We start from the raw sequence: 15,647 nt of genomic DNA, 5'->3' as shown, positions 1-15,647 counted from the left end.
TCTCTAAAAGCTGCAGGAAAAGCAATGTAAATGTCTTCAGAAGTGAGAGTAAGTCCATACCAAGAATGTGTTTGTAGAAGGATCGTGTGAAGTAAATATTGACCAACTGCCTGTGATTCAAAGCTAATCCCAAGATCTGTCCAGCAAACCGGAAATAGTTCAAGTGATCAGGATTGACATAGGAGTTGCTATTGGGCTGAAAAGTTGTTCCTATTGAAATAAATACATAACAGTAAGATCTATATGCAGAAGAGAGGACATTCCAATGCAGGTAAATTTATTCTCATGTAATTCGGCATGGCTACAGTTATATTATGCAGACTACGTCGTGCAGTTCTTTTATAATCTGTAACAATACAGCAGAACTGGAAGCATAACGATATCATAGGCTCATACCTCCCAGGACAATCTGTGCACAGAAAGTTATGAAATACTTCCGATTGGTACCAAAGAGAGCCTGGTAAATATAGTAAAAGATCACACACGCATGCAAACATTGTTCTAGAAACTGCAGCAGTACTGTTCAACTACAAACCTGGCAGGCATTGCTTCACATCTGTGCATGCCCAGTATTCACTAGGTTTTGCATATTAAGACAAGCAAACTATGAAACTATCCATACTTAAGGAATCTAGGTACTGAGTGTGAGGCCTATTAATACCAATTAATGACTGGAAAATCTGCCCACCTAAAACTTTTCCTATTCTTTCAAAAAGCAAATAATCGAGTTTAAACAACTACTGAGGATGTGAAAATGAACAGAACAATCGTATGACCACTCTAAAGCCTATGCAATCGTATGATTCCATTTTTGTGAAGTATATGATAGAACAGACAGAATAGAGGCACAGTAAATTACTGACAGAGGAAGCTGAGTCAAGGTACATTTCTACTCAGGATGATGGACAGCACCGGAATTAGACTCAGTGATGACCACACAGCACAGCAGAAGCACTTAATGCTAACGAACGGTCTACTTCCTAATGGCTTCAATGGCGAGCTGTATGTTTTATCAGAGGAGGAAAAGAAAGACGGACAGACACAGACACAGACACAGACACAGACACAGACACACACACACACACACACACACACACACTGACTTCCAAAAAACCTAGCAAAATAGTGAAATCTAAGGCACACCTTGACTTTAATTCATTTTAACATGAATTACAAACTCATTCATATACAGTGAGTTCGTGCTTTACTCTTCTATTCTAGAAACAAGTCTTAAACAAATGCAAACTGATAAAATTAGTGAAAAAGCACCAAAGAAAATGAGGCAGGAATTGGAAAGTGAGTATCCAGTCACCTCGAATACTTCTTTGACAGGATTCACTTGGTGCTTCACAGGCCCTTGATTTGCTAGTACAACACTGGCGTAAACTGCAGCTTATTTAGGTGTGAGGTAACAACTCTGGAAACTTGGGACGGAATGATTTAAGTAGGCATGTGAAACATATCTGTCACTCTGAATCGCCCCTCACAATCATTTCCTATGCAAGGCAGGAGGAGGCATTGACAACCAGAAAAGACTTCAAAGACAAACATAACTGTAATTCCACTGATAAAACAGTCTAAGCAGAACCATATTTTTACCTCTATATGAGATAATACTTTGTTATAGATGAGTCAACAAAGACTTAGGTGACCTCCCAGCTCTGCATACTCCCTCACTAGCTAATAAGTTTCTGAGAAAGCTGGTTCTTAAAAAGAATAGATTTCCCTGGGTTCGGTCCCCAGCTCCGAAAAAAAAAAAAAAAAAAAAAAAAAAAAAAGAATAGATTTTTAAGGGGTTGGGGATTTAGATCAGTGGTAGAGCGCTTGCCTAGCAAGGGCAAGGCCCTGGGTTCGGTCCCCAGATCAAAAAAAAAAAAAAAAAAAGAATAGATTTTTAGGGGTTGGGGATTTAGCTCAGTGGTAGAGCGCTTACCTAGGAAGCGCAAGGCCCTGGGTTCGGTCCCCAGCTCCGAAAAAAAGAACCAAAAAAAAAAAAAAAAAAAAGAATAGATTTTTAAAAAACTAAAAATAGTACATAGGCAAAAATCTTCAGCAAAGTAACTTTTACTTGAAAACTACTTACAAATATAAAAGTTTATGTAAACCCTGCCAGCTTAAGTTTTAGTATTAAAAACCACTTATCTGGGACTGAACAGTGCTCAGTGGTAAGGTCACTTCCTGCGTTTCCAGTGGATCAGAGTTCCATTTCCGGCATGCATGCCTGTAACTCCAGTTCCAGGGACCCAATGCTCTGAGCTCCACAGTCCCCTCACATGAACACCCACACACACACACAATTAAAAGAAAATTTTAAAAGTCTAAAAAATTTAAAACTGATTATTTTTCAAGTAAAAAGGGTTTATTAAAATATTTTAGGAAATAGTGAACATTATTTCAAGAGGGAAATCCTACTACATAAGAAAATATTTCAAAAATTAAAAAAAGAACATCTAAAATTTACTTTCCATTTTCCACTGCCAGGGGCTGATGAGTTCATGTATCAACTAACTAAACCCTTATTCTAAATCACAGACTGTGATTGCCATCATTGCTAAGTGAGAAATCCAAAGCTCTTAAAGGTTACACTTCTGGCCCAATACCAACAGAAAGAAAGACCCAGCCAGGGTTCACAGCTGCCATCATTGCAAAAAGCCAACTCTGAACCACTGCACTGCACCCCGAACCACTGCACTGCACCCCGAACCACTGCACTGCACCCCGAACCACTGCACTGCACCCCGAACCACTGCACTGCACCCTGAACCACTGCACTGCACCCCGAACCACTGCACTGCACCTCGAACCACTGCACTGCACTGTGAACCATTGCACTGTGAACCACTGCACTGCACCGTGAACCACTGCACTGCACCCCGAACCACTGCACTGCACCTCGAACCACTGCACTGCACCGTGAACTACTGCACTGCACCGTGAACTACTGCACTGCACCCCGAACCACTACACCGCACCGCGAACCACTGCACCGCACCGCGAACCACTGCACCGCACCGCGAACCACTGCACCGCACCGCGAACCACTGCACCGCACCGCGAACCACTGCACCGCACCGCGAACCACTGCACCGCACCGCGAACCACTGCACAGCACTGTGCATTGACCTTATCTGGCCAGACAATAATTTACAATACTATAAACATTGGGTTTATCTAACAGTCCCCACATCATGAATCCTTAAATCCTAAATCTAATCCCTTCAGGACAATGAGCTGTAACAGGGACTCTTTCACTGAGTTGTAAGTTACTAGTACTATGATGCCCCCTGCCCTGCCACCGCCAAGAAGACTCCCATGAAGTACAGAAATCAGTACAACACTAATGCAACACCTTAGTCTGCATGAGTCCACCGCCAGTCGTCACCTGCACCATTAGGAAGGACACCTAAGGGCTCCTCCACACATGCACCTGAACTGACTCAGAGTAAGGAACCTTAAGGAGGAAAAGTAAGACTGTACTACACTGAATCCAGCTTTTAAAATAGAGGCCTATGTAATGAAGCTTGCTGTCATAAAATCACAAACGCCAACTTCGCCTCCCAGCAAACGACCAAAGGTTACAGGGTGGATCCCTGCGTAACTTAATTACTGCAGGTGTGCGGGAGACAGGCGCACAGTTGCATGCCCAGCCTGCGCTGGCCCTGCCCCCCTCACCTCCTCGCCTCAAGCAGGCCTGGGACGCAGTCAGAAGTTATATTAGAAAGACAGTTTCTTCTTTCAAACACGGGGGCAGTGTTTTCAACCCCGGTCTCACTTCACATGTGTGTTATTGTTAGATAGTTCTCAAATCACCCTCCAAAATAAGTTGTAACCACTGATATTTAGTTTATGATATCAAATCATCTTTCTATAGGTTTCCACAAGGTTCATCATAGAATGTGGTTAAGTACATGCTTCTCAGTTCCCCAGTTTCGATCTCTTAAAAGGACTAAAATGAAGCCAGTAAGAGAGAACATCACAACCAACAGACTTTGATTTTCATGATAAATAGATTTTAAGGCAGAAATGCCCAATTCTGTTTCCAAATAAAGATGTATTTAAAGTCCATCTACCATCACTTTATAAAAGAAAATGTTAACTAAAGATACTAATGTGGTAAGGCAGTCAAAGGCAGAAGCAAACGGTCCTTGAAGTGAATGGATCTTAAGGTTCTCAAGAGAACTTTTCAGGCCCTGAGAAAAGCATCTGGAGACTGACTGGTTACAGGAAAGCTATGGGACTTCAGTTTTCTCTTCCGTGACATGGGAGCACACACAAGACAGACATCAGGGCTGTTACAGGAAACAAAGACCAAACTCTGATACAGTTTGAGGAACATGACAGTCACAGACAACTTACCATCTGCTGACTGGGTAAACAGTGCATAGTCAGGATTGACTATCTCATTAGACAGAATATCAAACCATTCACGTACAACACCTTGACCCTGAATTCAAGAAAATAAAATTTAGCAACAAGAGAAATACACTGTCTTTGTCTTTTTATCTTAACTAATAACACACGGTGTCACCTGCTTCATTTATCAGGCAAATATCCGACTTGTAACGTGTGCTCATGCATACACCCAGCACGCCCTCTTCAAAGTGTGTTCTATGTATGTACCCACCATGCCTTCCTCTCCATGAAAGCGCACAGCGATCCCCTGCTTCAGCTTTGCACAGTTGGCCTTTGATACGATTTCACAGCTACTCCTAAAAATAGAATCTAAATATGTAGTACTGGTTAATTTCAATACATGAAAACCTACGCCACCACACGTTGTGGCTTATCCAGCCGTCGGTGCCGTTGTGACACATACCTCTGTGAACCAGGAGAATGTCGTTTTCACTCACTGGTCTGTGCACCATGTCTGAGTCTGGCTGTCCTGAGTGCAAATGCTCATAGAACCATTCACAGCGGTCTTTGAATGGCTACCCCAAAAATGACAGGAAAAACGTTATCAGTATTTGAGCCACAATCATTAATGTTCTAACTTCTCAATAAACATTCACAAAAAAGTGATCTTAATGAAAACACTTTAACTAATGTATTTATAATTCCTGTTCTCAACAAAAAAATAAAAAATTATATAAAAATATCAGATATGTAACAAAATATTCGAAATTTCTTTTAAATCTAATGTTTATATGGATGCATTTTGATAATCAAAAAAATTATACTGACTGTATCATTTAAGTTTTTAAAAAGTCAGCTTTTGAGCTTGAACAATAGCTCAGTAGTCAAGAGCGCAGCTCTTGCAGAGGACCTGAGCTAGGTCCCCAGCACCCATAGCAGGCAGCTCCCACTCCTGCCATCCCAGCTCTGGGGAATTCAACGTCCTCCTCTGATTCACAGGCACCTGAACTTACATGCACATAACACACATCACTCATGTACACACATTACTAAAAGTAAAGGAGTTTAAACTCTTCTTTCATGCATAGTTCACTCTTATTTCTTTTCTTAGGGATTTAGACAATAGACAAAATGTCCTTCAGCCTTCCCTGCCTTCACCTTAAAAACAGAAAATTACAAACTCTAGAAAAGAGGAGTCAAGCTCTATATTTTACTCATCTGTAAGGGAAAGCAAACTCAGACGACCTCAAACTTTTATGATTGTTTAGAAATTACTATTAAAGATAAAGTAATACAAACACTGCAGGTTATTGAGTATGTAAGAATAGTTAAAAAGTTGAGGTAATAAAGAGTAACACACTATACACAACGGCAATCCTCAACACTGACGATCACACTCGAGACAGACTGAGAAACTATGGCAGAGGACGGGGACAGAGGCTTTGCAGGACCACAGTCTGGACTCTGGCTCAGCTCAGTAGAGCTCGCTCAGGAAGCAGGAAAACAGGCAAGTCAATTTAAGGAGACAAGGAAAAGGCACAGAGGGTGAAGCTGGGTCCCTCTGGAAGACGCTGCGACAATAGCGGCATAACTGGAGCTGTATCCCTAACAGGCTGAGGGAGGAATGGTCGTCAAAGTCCCTGAGCACATAATTAAGGATGTGGAGATCCACACAAAGATGCAGGAACTGGGACTGTCAGGTATGGCTGACACTTCACTCTAGAACCCTATTTTGTTCTGCCTATGTACGTGCACCCCTTCTAAGACCACACTGGACAGCCTGCACGCGCTCGCGCTCTCTCTCTCTCTCTCTCTCTCTCTCTCTCTCTCTCTCTCTCTCTCTCTCTCTCAAACAAGGTACCAAGAAACCTCAGAACCACCTCGAAATCCCCACCAGTACTGAGCTATCTGCATTCCACCTGTGATCATAGACTCGTGTACTCAGGTGCACTCCTATACCCAGTACAAAGAATAGGAGGACGGATCTGCCCAGAATTGGCTTTAAGTTCATGAGCAGTAACAGTTTCCTAAGTAAAGGTTTCAGGAGAATCATCTATTACTATCTTATGCCTATGTAGAATTGAACATGCATACGATTGAAGTCAGACATATTATGGGAAAGGACATGTGAAACAGAAAAAATGATTATATGTTCTAAAGTACTAATCACACAGGAAACTGCCCGTGCTTCCTTAGTAACCAAACTCCATAAAAGGAAGACCCTAACGACAATTGTGACTCTAATTTATGGGGCACACAGTCAATCTTGATGGTGTAACAGTCTATAAATGTACTATCACTACCTCCTAAAAAGGGCAACTTGTCACTTTTGTAAATTTGTACAAATCCATATTTTCAATTATTTGGTTAAGAGGCCAAGCCCCTGGAATGTTCCAGATCCCCACTATTATGGTTTCTTGGTGAAAGGAACCATGGTAAACATGGTAATCAAAAAGTGTGCATATAGAGGAAGACCACACAGGAAGCTGTGATGGGGTCTGGTTGCAGTAGGAAGGAGGGATGACGAGGTAAACGTGGTCCTAGTGTTTTATCACAGCAAGAGTAACTCACAAGGACACTTGCTCTCCTCAGGTCTTCTTGTCAGGGTATTTTCTTGCAGCAATAGGAAAGTAACAATAATGCGCTAGCCCCTTTCCTACAGCACTGCCAACCTCTTCCACTCTGTGGTATTCTGTCACCAGAGGTTTAAGAGGGAAAGACTTTGTATTTCTGTACAAATACCATCTAGAAGAGCTTTAGAAATCAGTCTTTTAGCAAGTATGGGCTACACCTAGGCCCCCAGACATCTGTAGCAGATATGCGGCTTGGTCTTCATGCAGGTCCTGAACAACTGAAGCAGGGGCTGTCCCTGGATCTATCGCCTGCCTGTGGATCCTGTTCCCCTAACTGGGCCACCTTGTCTTGCCTCATTGAAAGATGTGCCTAGTCCCAAAGTGGGCTGATATCCAGGGGAGGTCTCCCTCTTCTCAGAGAAGGAGGGAATGGGGGAAAGGAAGAGCTATGTGAGGTGGGGCACTGGAGAGAGTTGGGGCTTGTAATCAGGATGTAAATGAAAAATCAGAATTTTTGTGAATTATATGTGGAAGTACAGTCACTCAGAAAGTTGAAAAAGGAGCGTACCCCTTCAGCTATACTGACATATGTGTCTGTATTTTCATCTTCGATACCTTTGCCTGCCTGCCTGCCTGCCTGCCTGCCTGCCTGCCTGCCTGCCTGCCTGCCTGCCTCCCTCCCTCCCTCCCTCCCTCCCTCCCTCCCTCCCTCCCTCCCTCCCTCCCTCCCTTCCTTTAAATGTTGGCAGAACTCTATCACGTTCCTGAAACAGAGTCACCCCTAACACTGTCCTGGATTATAACGCAGATCTAGCTTTAGAACTGTCTCTTCTTACCTACATACAATTTCTGCCACAGTCACCAATGTGATACACTTTCCTATTTTCATGCTCTGTTTTTCAAGCCTTTCAGAGTCACTTAAAACTCTACTTCCTTTTTTAAATCTCTCTTTATTATAACACCCAACAAAATCTCTTCTCTGAAAAGAACCTCGTAATGTGATAGTGACTAACTTATAGGTAGATTTACTTTCTTCCCTGTTGGATTTAGTTGCAATCTCTTCCAGGGTCTGAAGAAACAGCTCAGTGATTAAGATGACTGGGTGTTCTAGTCCCAGTCCCCACACAGTGGCTAACACCTGTCCATAACTCAAGCTCTAGAGAATCCAATGCCCGCTTTTGGCCTCCATGCACACTGTATTCATGTGGTATGCATAAGCAAGTAAGAACACTCATAATAAAAATAATTTTTAGAAAGATCCTCTTTACGGACAAAAGTATTTCTATTTCTAAAACTGCCACCACATACCAAGAATACACAGCAGTTTTAGATTTTCCTATTCCTAGATGATCTCCGTATTCTAGGTGACAAAGTCAAGGTCCCATGGGAATGTAGCTCACTGGCAGACTGCTTGCTTTTAGCCTGCACAACGACTTGGTTTAATCCCATACAGCACATAAATCAGGAGTGGTGAAATATGCCTACAACGTGAGCACTTAGGACAGGCAGGGACCAGAAGTTACACAGTGACCATGACGGGTCTGGGAACCTGACTCACAGAGTTTTAATTTATAAGACAAACAAACAAACAAACAAAACCAAAAGAACAACAAGGTTCAAAGATGCTAGGAAATGCAGCTAGATCACATAATACAGAGCGAAACAAGCTTTCCCCACCATACTTCATGAAATACAGACAATGCCTAGCAGAAGAAAAGGTTGACAAATCAAGTACATTTGGAGAACGGTTGAGTTAGATCACTATTTTTGCAAAAGGGTTTAACAGTCCTTTAACAGGCTACTGATGTGTTTTATAAATTCCCAAATGGCCTGGTGCTATTTCCTAAATGTACCCTTTCCTCAAAGATCTTACAAAACTAATCCAACTAATTTTAAAACGTGGCAATGTACTCTGCTATCTCTGCACATGCCTTTGTATACAGTAGACACTCAATACGCATTCCTAGAAGAAGAAAATTCACTTCTCACACTAAACTACCATGCAGTTCCACCTCCCACGCAGTAATTTTAAAGTAAAATTACCAAACAAAATTCTAATCTAAAAATTAATTTCGGCAGTCTGGAGAAATGGCTCAGAGGTTTAAGAGGACCAGGATTCCCAGCACTGACATGACAGTCTATGACTCCAGTTTAGGGGATCTGATAATCTCCTCTGGCCTACACAGACACCAGCCATGCACATGGCACACAGACACAAGGCAGACAAAACACCCACATGCATAAACATAGTAAATGACAAGATTTTATAATTAGAAATATTAAGAACTTAGGAATCCTGACCCCCGCACTGGCAGCAGAGACACATGCATAAACATAATAAAATGACAAGACTTTATAATTGGCAGCAGAGATGAACAGACCTGTGCCTTTATGATGTGCATGAATCTCGACATCAGTTCAGGACATTCAAGAAGAAAGTGAAAATGGTCAAATATAATTTTGGGATTTCTAAAAGAAAAATAAAGCAAACAATAACTATCACGGAGCGAGGAGCGAGTTCAGACACACAATGCTGAAGAAGAAGAAGAAAGACAGTCAGTCCCTGCCTGCTATGCTTTGGCTAATGACAAATTACGACTTTCAGTAGTAATGGGATTAACTTTATCTGCTTAGATGAAGATGCATAAGTAGAAAAAGGCTGCCGAGGCAGTGTGAGCCTTTCCATGGCCCTTCTCTCACCCCTGGCCTTACCTATTCACAAAGCACTTTAGCACTTCATCATGCTTGCAGACAAACTCAATGAACCGAGGCGACGTCATTCTGGGGGGAGGGGAAAGCGATCAGAATATACAAAGGTGGTGATTCAGTATGCAAATGCAGCAAGACCAGAGGAAGAACTTAGGTTACATCACCTTGTCACTTAGGCAGTCGGTCAATGAAACAATACATGTAACCTGCTCCTAGCGAGTGACTGCTAAAATTATCAGATTTGGTGCAGCTCCTTCTGAAGTAGCATTCACCAATGAATACATAGACTTTTACAAAATATAAATATTTTTACCAGATTTGTATTAGTACAATGAGTTTCCTAAGAAAAACGTGAATAGAACCTTTAAGAAAAACTTTCTATTTAAAAATATATATATATTTGTCTTTTCTGAAATTACAAAAATATTGCAGCTTTTCTTCATTTGCCAAAGAAAATTACAGTAGGTCAAACTTTCTTACCCTGGAGGCATCTGACAGGAGCAGCACATGTAAAAGGCTTGAATGACAGCACTTAGCCGGTTGGCCGTCACAGAAATGACATCCTGACAGTCCGCACTGGCTTCCTGCTTCCCGGCAAGCACATCTGGTTTGGATTCCCCGGGACCAGTGGACAGGCGTTCATAGCTCCCAGGTCCTGGTGGCTCAAACGCTGAAATACAAGAGGCCTCTTGATCCTGGCCTTTCTGTTTCAGTAAAATGGAGGTGATATCCGCTGAGTCCTCTTTGTTCTTCATTAATTCTGTGGCTATTAAAACCAACCACTCATCCAGAGAGTGCCAAAGCAATTCCAAAGGCTGAAAGGGAACGAGACGGGCTTTTAAAACGACATTCTTAAAAGACAATATTTCTTTTGAAGAAAAAAAGACAAATCTAAAACCTCACTCACAGATGTATAAGAAATTTATTCTAAACATGTTTATCTTCCTAACTCTTAGTGAAGCTTAAAGGCGATGTAAGTATACAACTGTTAAAAAGTATGTGCATTGTTCCTGTAATTTACAAAGAAAATAAAATCTAACAAAAGGTTTAAGCAATCGCTCATTTTCAAACAAGTACTTTTAACCTCTTATTGCCTTTATAATCCCCTCGCATTTATTATCATGATATCAACAATTTTAAACCACAAGTATTTTTTATTTAAAAACCTGAAAGTTGCTAAAAATATGAGCAAACTGTTTAGTGCACTGTGCTTCTTAAAGAGCGTCCATCAGGATTCTTGGGGGAAGAGCGGTAATGGGGGGAGGATGGGGAGGGGAACACCCATATAGAAGGGAAGGGGGAGGGGCTAGGGGACATTGGCATGGAAACCGGGAAATGTAAATAAGAAATACCCAATTTTAATAAAGATGGGAAAAAAAAGCGTTCATACTATTTTTATAACTTATAATATGAAATTATGAAGAGGGGGGTAATGTAGGTGTGTATATATTAAAATATACATACATTATAACTCATCTCTAATAATTAATAATTTTTAGGATTATCTTATTATTTTCCTGTGTGGGTGTTTTATCTACATCCACAGCTGTGTATCATGTGTGCGCAGTGCCCAATGAAGCCAGCAGAGGTCATCAGATCCCCAGGGCATGGAGTTACAGATGATTGTGAGCTACCAAGTGGGTGCTGGGAACTGAACCTGAATCTTCCAAAAGTGCAAGTGCTTTTAACTGCTGAGTCTCTAGCACCAATAACCAGTATTTAAGACAAGAAACATAATGACTGTATTGCCAAACCACAGCTTGTACAGGACAGTGAGGAGGCTCAGACTTAGGGGTTTGCTACCAAGCTTGACACACACATTCTTCTTTTTCTTTTAAAGGACAACATTTCATTGGGGCTGGCTTACAGGTTCAGAGGTTCAGTCCATTATCATCAAGGTGGGAACATGGCAGCATCCAGGCAGGCATGGCACAGGAGGAGCTGAGGGTTCTACATCTTCATCTGAAGGCTGCTAGCAGAATACTGGCTTCCAGGCAGCTAGGATGAGGGTGTTAAAGCCCACACCCACAGTGACGCACCTACTCCAACAGGGCCACACCTTCTAATAGTGCCACTCCCTGAGCTGAGCGCATATATATATATATATATATATATATATATATATATATATATATATATATATATATATATCAATCATCACATCCTCTTCCCTGGCCCCCATAGGCTTGTTCAAACTTATGAGTCTATGGGGGCCATATCTAAACACAGCATAATGCAGAATATATTTAGTCCAACTTCAAAAACCTCCATAGTCTATAGCTGTCTCAATGTTAACAGTCCAAAGTTTGAATCTCCTCTGAGATTCATCCAATCATTTAACTGTAATCCCCAAAGCAAAAGAGGAAACCAGCTGGGCAAACTCCAAGCTCTGCATCTTACTGTGTGACGTCAGAGCGGTCTTCAGATCTGCATCTTACTGTGTGATGTCAGAGCGGTCTTCAGATCTGCATCTTACTGTGTGATGTCAGAGCGGTCTTCAGATCTGCATCTTACTGTGTGATGTCAGAGCGGTCTTCAGATCTGCATCTTACTGTGTGATGTCAGAGCGGTCTTCAGATCTGCATCTTACTGTGTGATGTCAGAGCGGTCTTCAGATCTCCGACTTCTTTTTCATCTTTGTTCACTGCAGGAAACTCCTTTCTCCTGGGCTGGTTCCCCTCCCTGTTAGCAGCTTTCCTCAGCGGATAGCCCGTGGCTCTGGCATCTTTAACATAGTTGGGTCTCCAAGGCAGCTTGTTTCAATGTCTTGGATCCACACATGGTCCTCCAAGGGGCTGGATTCTCTAGCTCTACCCCCTGTAACACTCGGGACAACACACATTCTTTCAGCCCTAGGACACGTATGAAGGAGAAAATGGACTCCCGAGGTGGTCTTCTGACTTCTACACACATACCTTGACACTCAGGCATAGATACATGCACACATGTGCAAACAAACGCACAGTAAGAAAAAAAGTAATAAAAAAACACAAACTAGTATACTGTGGGTCTCTCCCTGCGTACACACACATACACACACACACCCCGCCCAGTGTCAGAATAAACCCAGAACCTCAAGCATGTCAAGTGTACGACTCTGGCCTCTACCTAGTTCTTAGCACGTGATCCCTATTGCTGTTGCGCTGGCCTAAGATAGCTTTAGGCTACATGTGTAGCCAAGACAACTTGGGCCTCCAGATCCTCCTGCACCCACTTCTCACCGGCTAGGATAACAGGTAAACAGGGAACTGGACGTAACTGAACCTTGCTTCTGAATATTGAATATCCCTGCTGAGCAGAGTGAAGTGTCTCCTCTGAGGTAATTATGCATACATTTTATTTTATTATACTTTACACCATCACAGACCAAGTATCAGAGGTGAATTATAAATGACCAACAACAATTATTTACAAAGAGCACAACCACAACCATGGCCAGCCACTGAATTTGAAAGGGAGCACAGATTAAACATCCCTTCATGTCATACACATTTAAATATTCCTATCAAGAACTAGCCATCCTCCTGCACTGAGTATTTACTCTTACTTGTGAATGCTGAGTAATTACAGAAACTATAAACTGAGCCAAGATTTAAGAAAGACCTAAACTAACCTAAAAATAACAACTAAGTCACCTTGATTTGGTGAACCCCATGGAAAGAGACTAAACAGCCGTGTCTGCAGCCTCAGAAGCTGGCCAAGCAACCTGCTCTACCCAGAAGATCCCACCTATCCAGAGGTAATAACAACGCCTTCACCACTTCCCTCCCTCGCTTTACTTCAGCTTTCTGTAAATCTGAGCACTTTACCCACTGAATTTGCAAACAATTTATCTCTACTTTTTCTGTTTATACATTAAGCAAGAAAGCAAAATTAAATTAATGACAACTACACGGAACAGAAGCTTCGCTCCCTGGCTCTATGCTCAAGGTATGCAGGAAACCAGAGCATCCTCTTCCTAATGAAATTAGGTTCACCTTCAGTGAAGTTGAAATGAGCACCCCTCAGCCTAGAAAGAGGGTTTTCCAATAGTCAGTCCTCACGGTTACAAGATTTAGAGTAGCTGTGGCGTTAGAAAGAACCAGCGGACGCGGACACTAACAGATCACCACTGAAAATGCCTCAGGACTCGAGTCACAATCCAAGGGCTCCTCGTCATGACCGAAACAGTAAACTACATGTATGTTCTTCCTGTTCTCTGTATGCCAGCAAACTACTTCAGAAATAAACTTTCAAGCAGAAGAACAGGGGTCACATTTGCCTGTAGGAAACAGAAGAGGAACTGGCCTCTAAATAAAAATAATCATGACAAAAATATTGAAAAACTTGAAATAAAGCATCCCTAATTTGAAAGGTGTACTACAGAGCTATAGTAATAAATACAGCATAGAACTGACACCAAGACAAGTGCACTTTCATCAATGGAACTGAACTAACCCAGACAAAAACTCCACACATGGAAGGACACCTGATTCCAACCCACACACACACAGACACACACGCATGCACGCACACACGCACGCACGCACACAGAGACATACACACAGACACACACACACATACACACAGAGACATACACACAGACACACACACAGACACACACACACATACACACAGAGACATATACACAGACACACACACACACACAAACATACAGAGACATACACAGACACACAGACACACACAAACACACACACATACACACAGACACACACACACAGACACACACACACACAAACATACAGAGACATAAACACAGACACACAGACACACACACAAACACACACATACACACAGACACACACACACATACACACAGAGACATACACACAGACACACACACACATACACACAGAGACATACACACAGACACACAGACACACACAAACACACACACACATACACACAGACACACACACAGACACACACACACACAAACATACAGAGACATAAACACAGACACACAGACACACACACAAACACACACATACACACACACACACACACACACACACACACACAGCAGAATGCAAATAGATCCAGACCTATCACCCTCACAAAGCTCAACTCCAAATGGATCACACACCTCAACATGAAGCGAAATGCACCGAGTCTGATGTAGGGAAGTGTGCATGGCCTTGGACTCACTGGCACCTCGAGACCATCTGCCAACACTACAGCACAGGCAGTAAGAGCAACGATAAAGGGAACCTCACAAAACCGAAAACCTGCACAGAAGGGCATGGCCAGCTGAACAAAGCAGCAGTCCTCAGAATGGGGAAGGGCTTTACCAACTACACATGCAGCACAGAGCCAATATCCAAATAGAGAACCCAAAACACTAGGCATAGGCAAACAATCAATTGAAAAACTAAGGTACAGATCTAAGCAGAGAATTCTCAATAGAGGAAACTCAGAGGCTGAGAAATGCTTAAAGAAATGTTCAACATCCTTAGTCATTTGGAAGATGCAAGTCAAAACTACTTTTGATATTTCAGCTTACAGCAGTCAGAATGGCTTAGATCAATAAACCAATTGACAGCTCACGCTGGTGAGGATGTGGAGCAAGGGGAACGCTCCTCTACTGCTGATGGGAGTGTGAACTTATACAGCCACTGTAGAAATCAGCGTGGTAGATTCTTAGAAAGATGTAAATTGATCTACCTCAAGATCCAGCTATACCACTCTGGGGCATGAACCCAAAGGATGCTTCATCCTACCACAGAGACACTTGTTCAACCATTTCATTGCCGTTCTAGTCATACAGCCAGAAAGGGTAAACATCAGATGAAGGGATAAAGAAAATACGAAGCCATAAAATTCGCAGGTAAATAGATAAAACCAAAACCTATTATCCTAAGTGAAGTAACCCCTTCCAAGTGTGGATGCTGACTGTTAAGTCAATGATAACCGGGCTACAGTCCATCCAGCCACAGAGGGTGGGCATACAGTAAGGGACTCCAGTGAAGTAGAACAGATAGTTATGGAAGGAAGGGGAGGGGGAGAATGGTA

General features: G+C 42.2%; 1 protein-coding gene across 17 annotated transcripts in view; it reads right to left on the bottom strand.

Annotated features, from left to right (window-relative positions):
• The window catches only part of Hace1 (HECT domain and ankyrin repeat containing, E3 ubiquitin protein ligase 1), a 115,457-nt gene that overhangs the window by 28,299 nt on the left and 71,511 nt on the right, over positions 1–15,647 (bottom strand). For 16 of the 17 annotated variants that reach the window (XM_006256595.5, XM_006256597.5, XM_039098889.2 and 13 more), the window contains 7 exons: positions 10,116–10,450; positions 9,639–9,707; positions 9,308–9,395; positions 4,817–4,928; positions 4,625–4,722; positions 4,357–4,444; positions 61–210 (listed from right to left, as the gene is read on the bottom strand). In XM_006256595.5, the coding sequence (XP_006256657.1) occupies positions 61–210; positions 4,357–4,444; positions 4,625–4,722; positions 4,817–4,928; positions 9,308–9,395; positions 9,639–9,707; positions 10,116–10,450 (940 nt within the window). Of the gene's footprint in view, positions 1–60; positions 211–4,356; positions 4,445–4,624; positions 4,723–4,816; positions 4,929–9,307; positions 9,396–9,638; positions 9,708–10,115; positions 10,451–15,647 lie in introns of those variants that run through there. The other variant, XM_039098899.2, reaches the window with a different exon arrangement.

Source organism: Rattus norvegicus, chromosome 20, assembly GCF_036323735.1.
Source record: "Rattus norvegicus strain BN/NHsdMcwi chromosome 20, GRCr8, whole genome shotgun sequence".
In the NCBI taxonomy this organism is placed as follows: Eukaryota; Metazoa; Chordata; class Mammalia; order Rodentia; family Muridae; genus Rattus; species Rattus norvegicus.
Note: the sequence above shows the minus strand (reverse complement) of the source record. Positions and strands in the feature narration are given on the sequence as shown.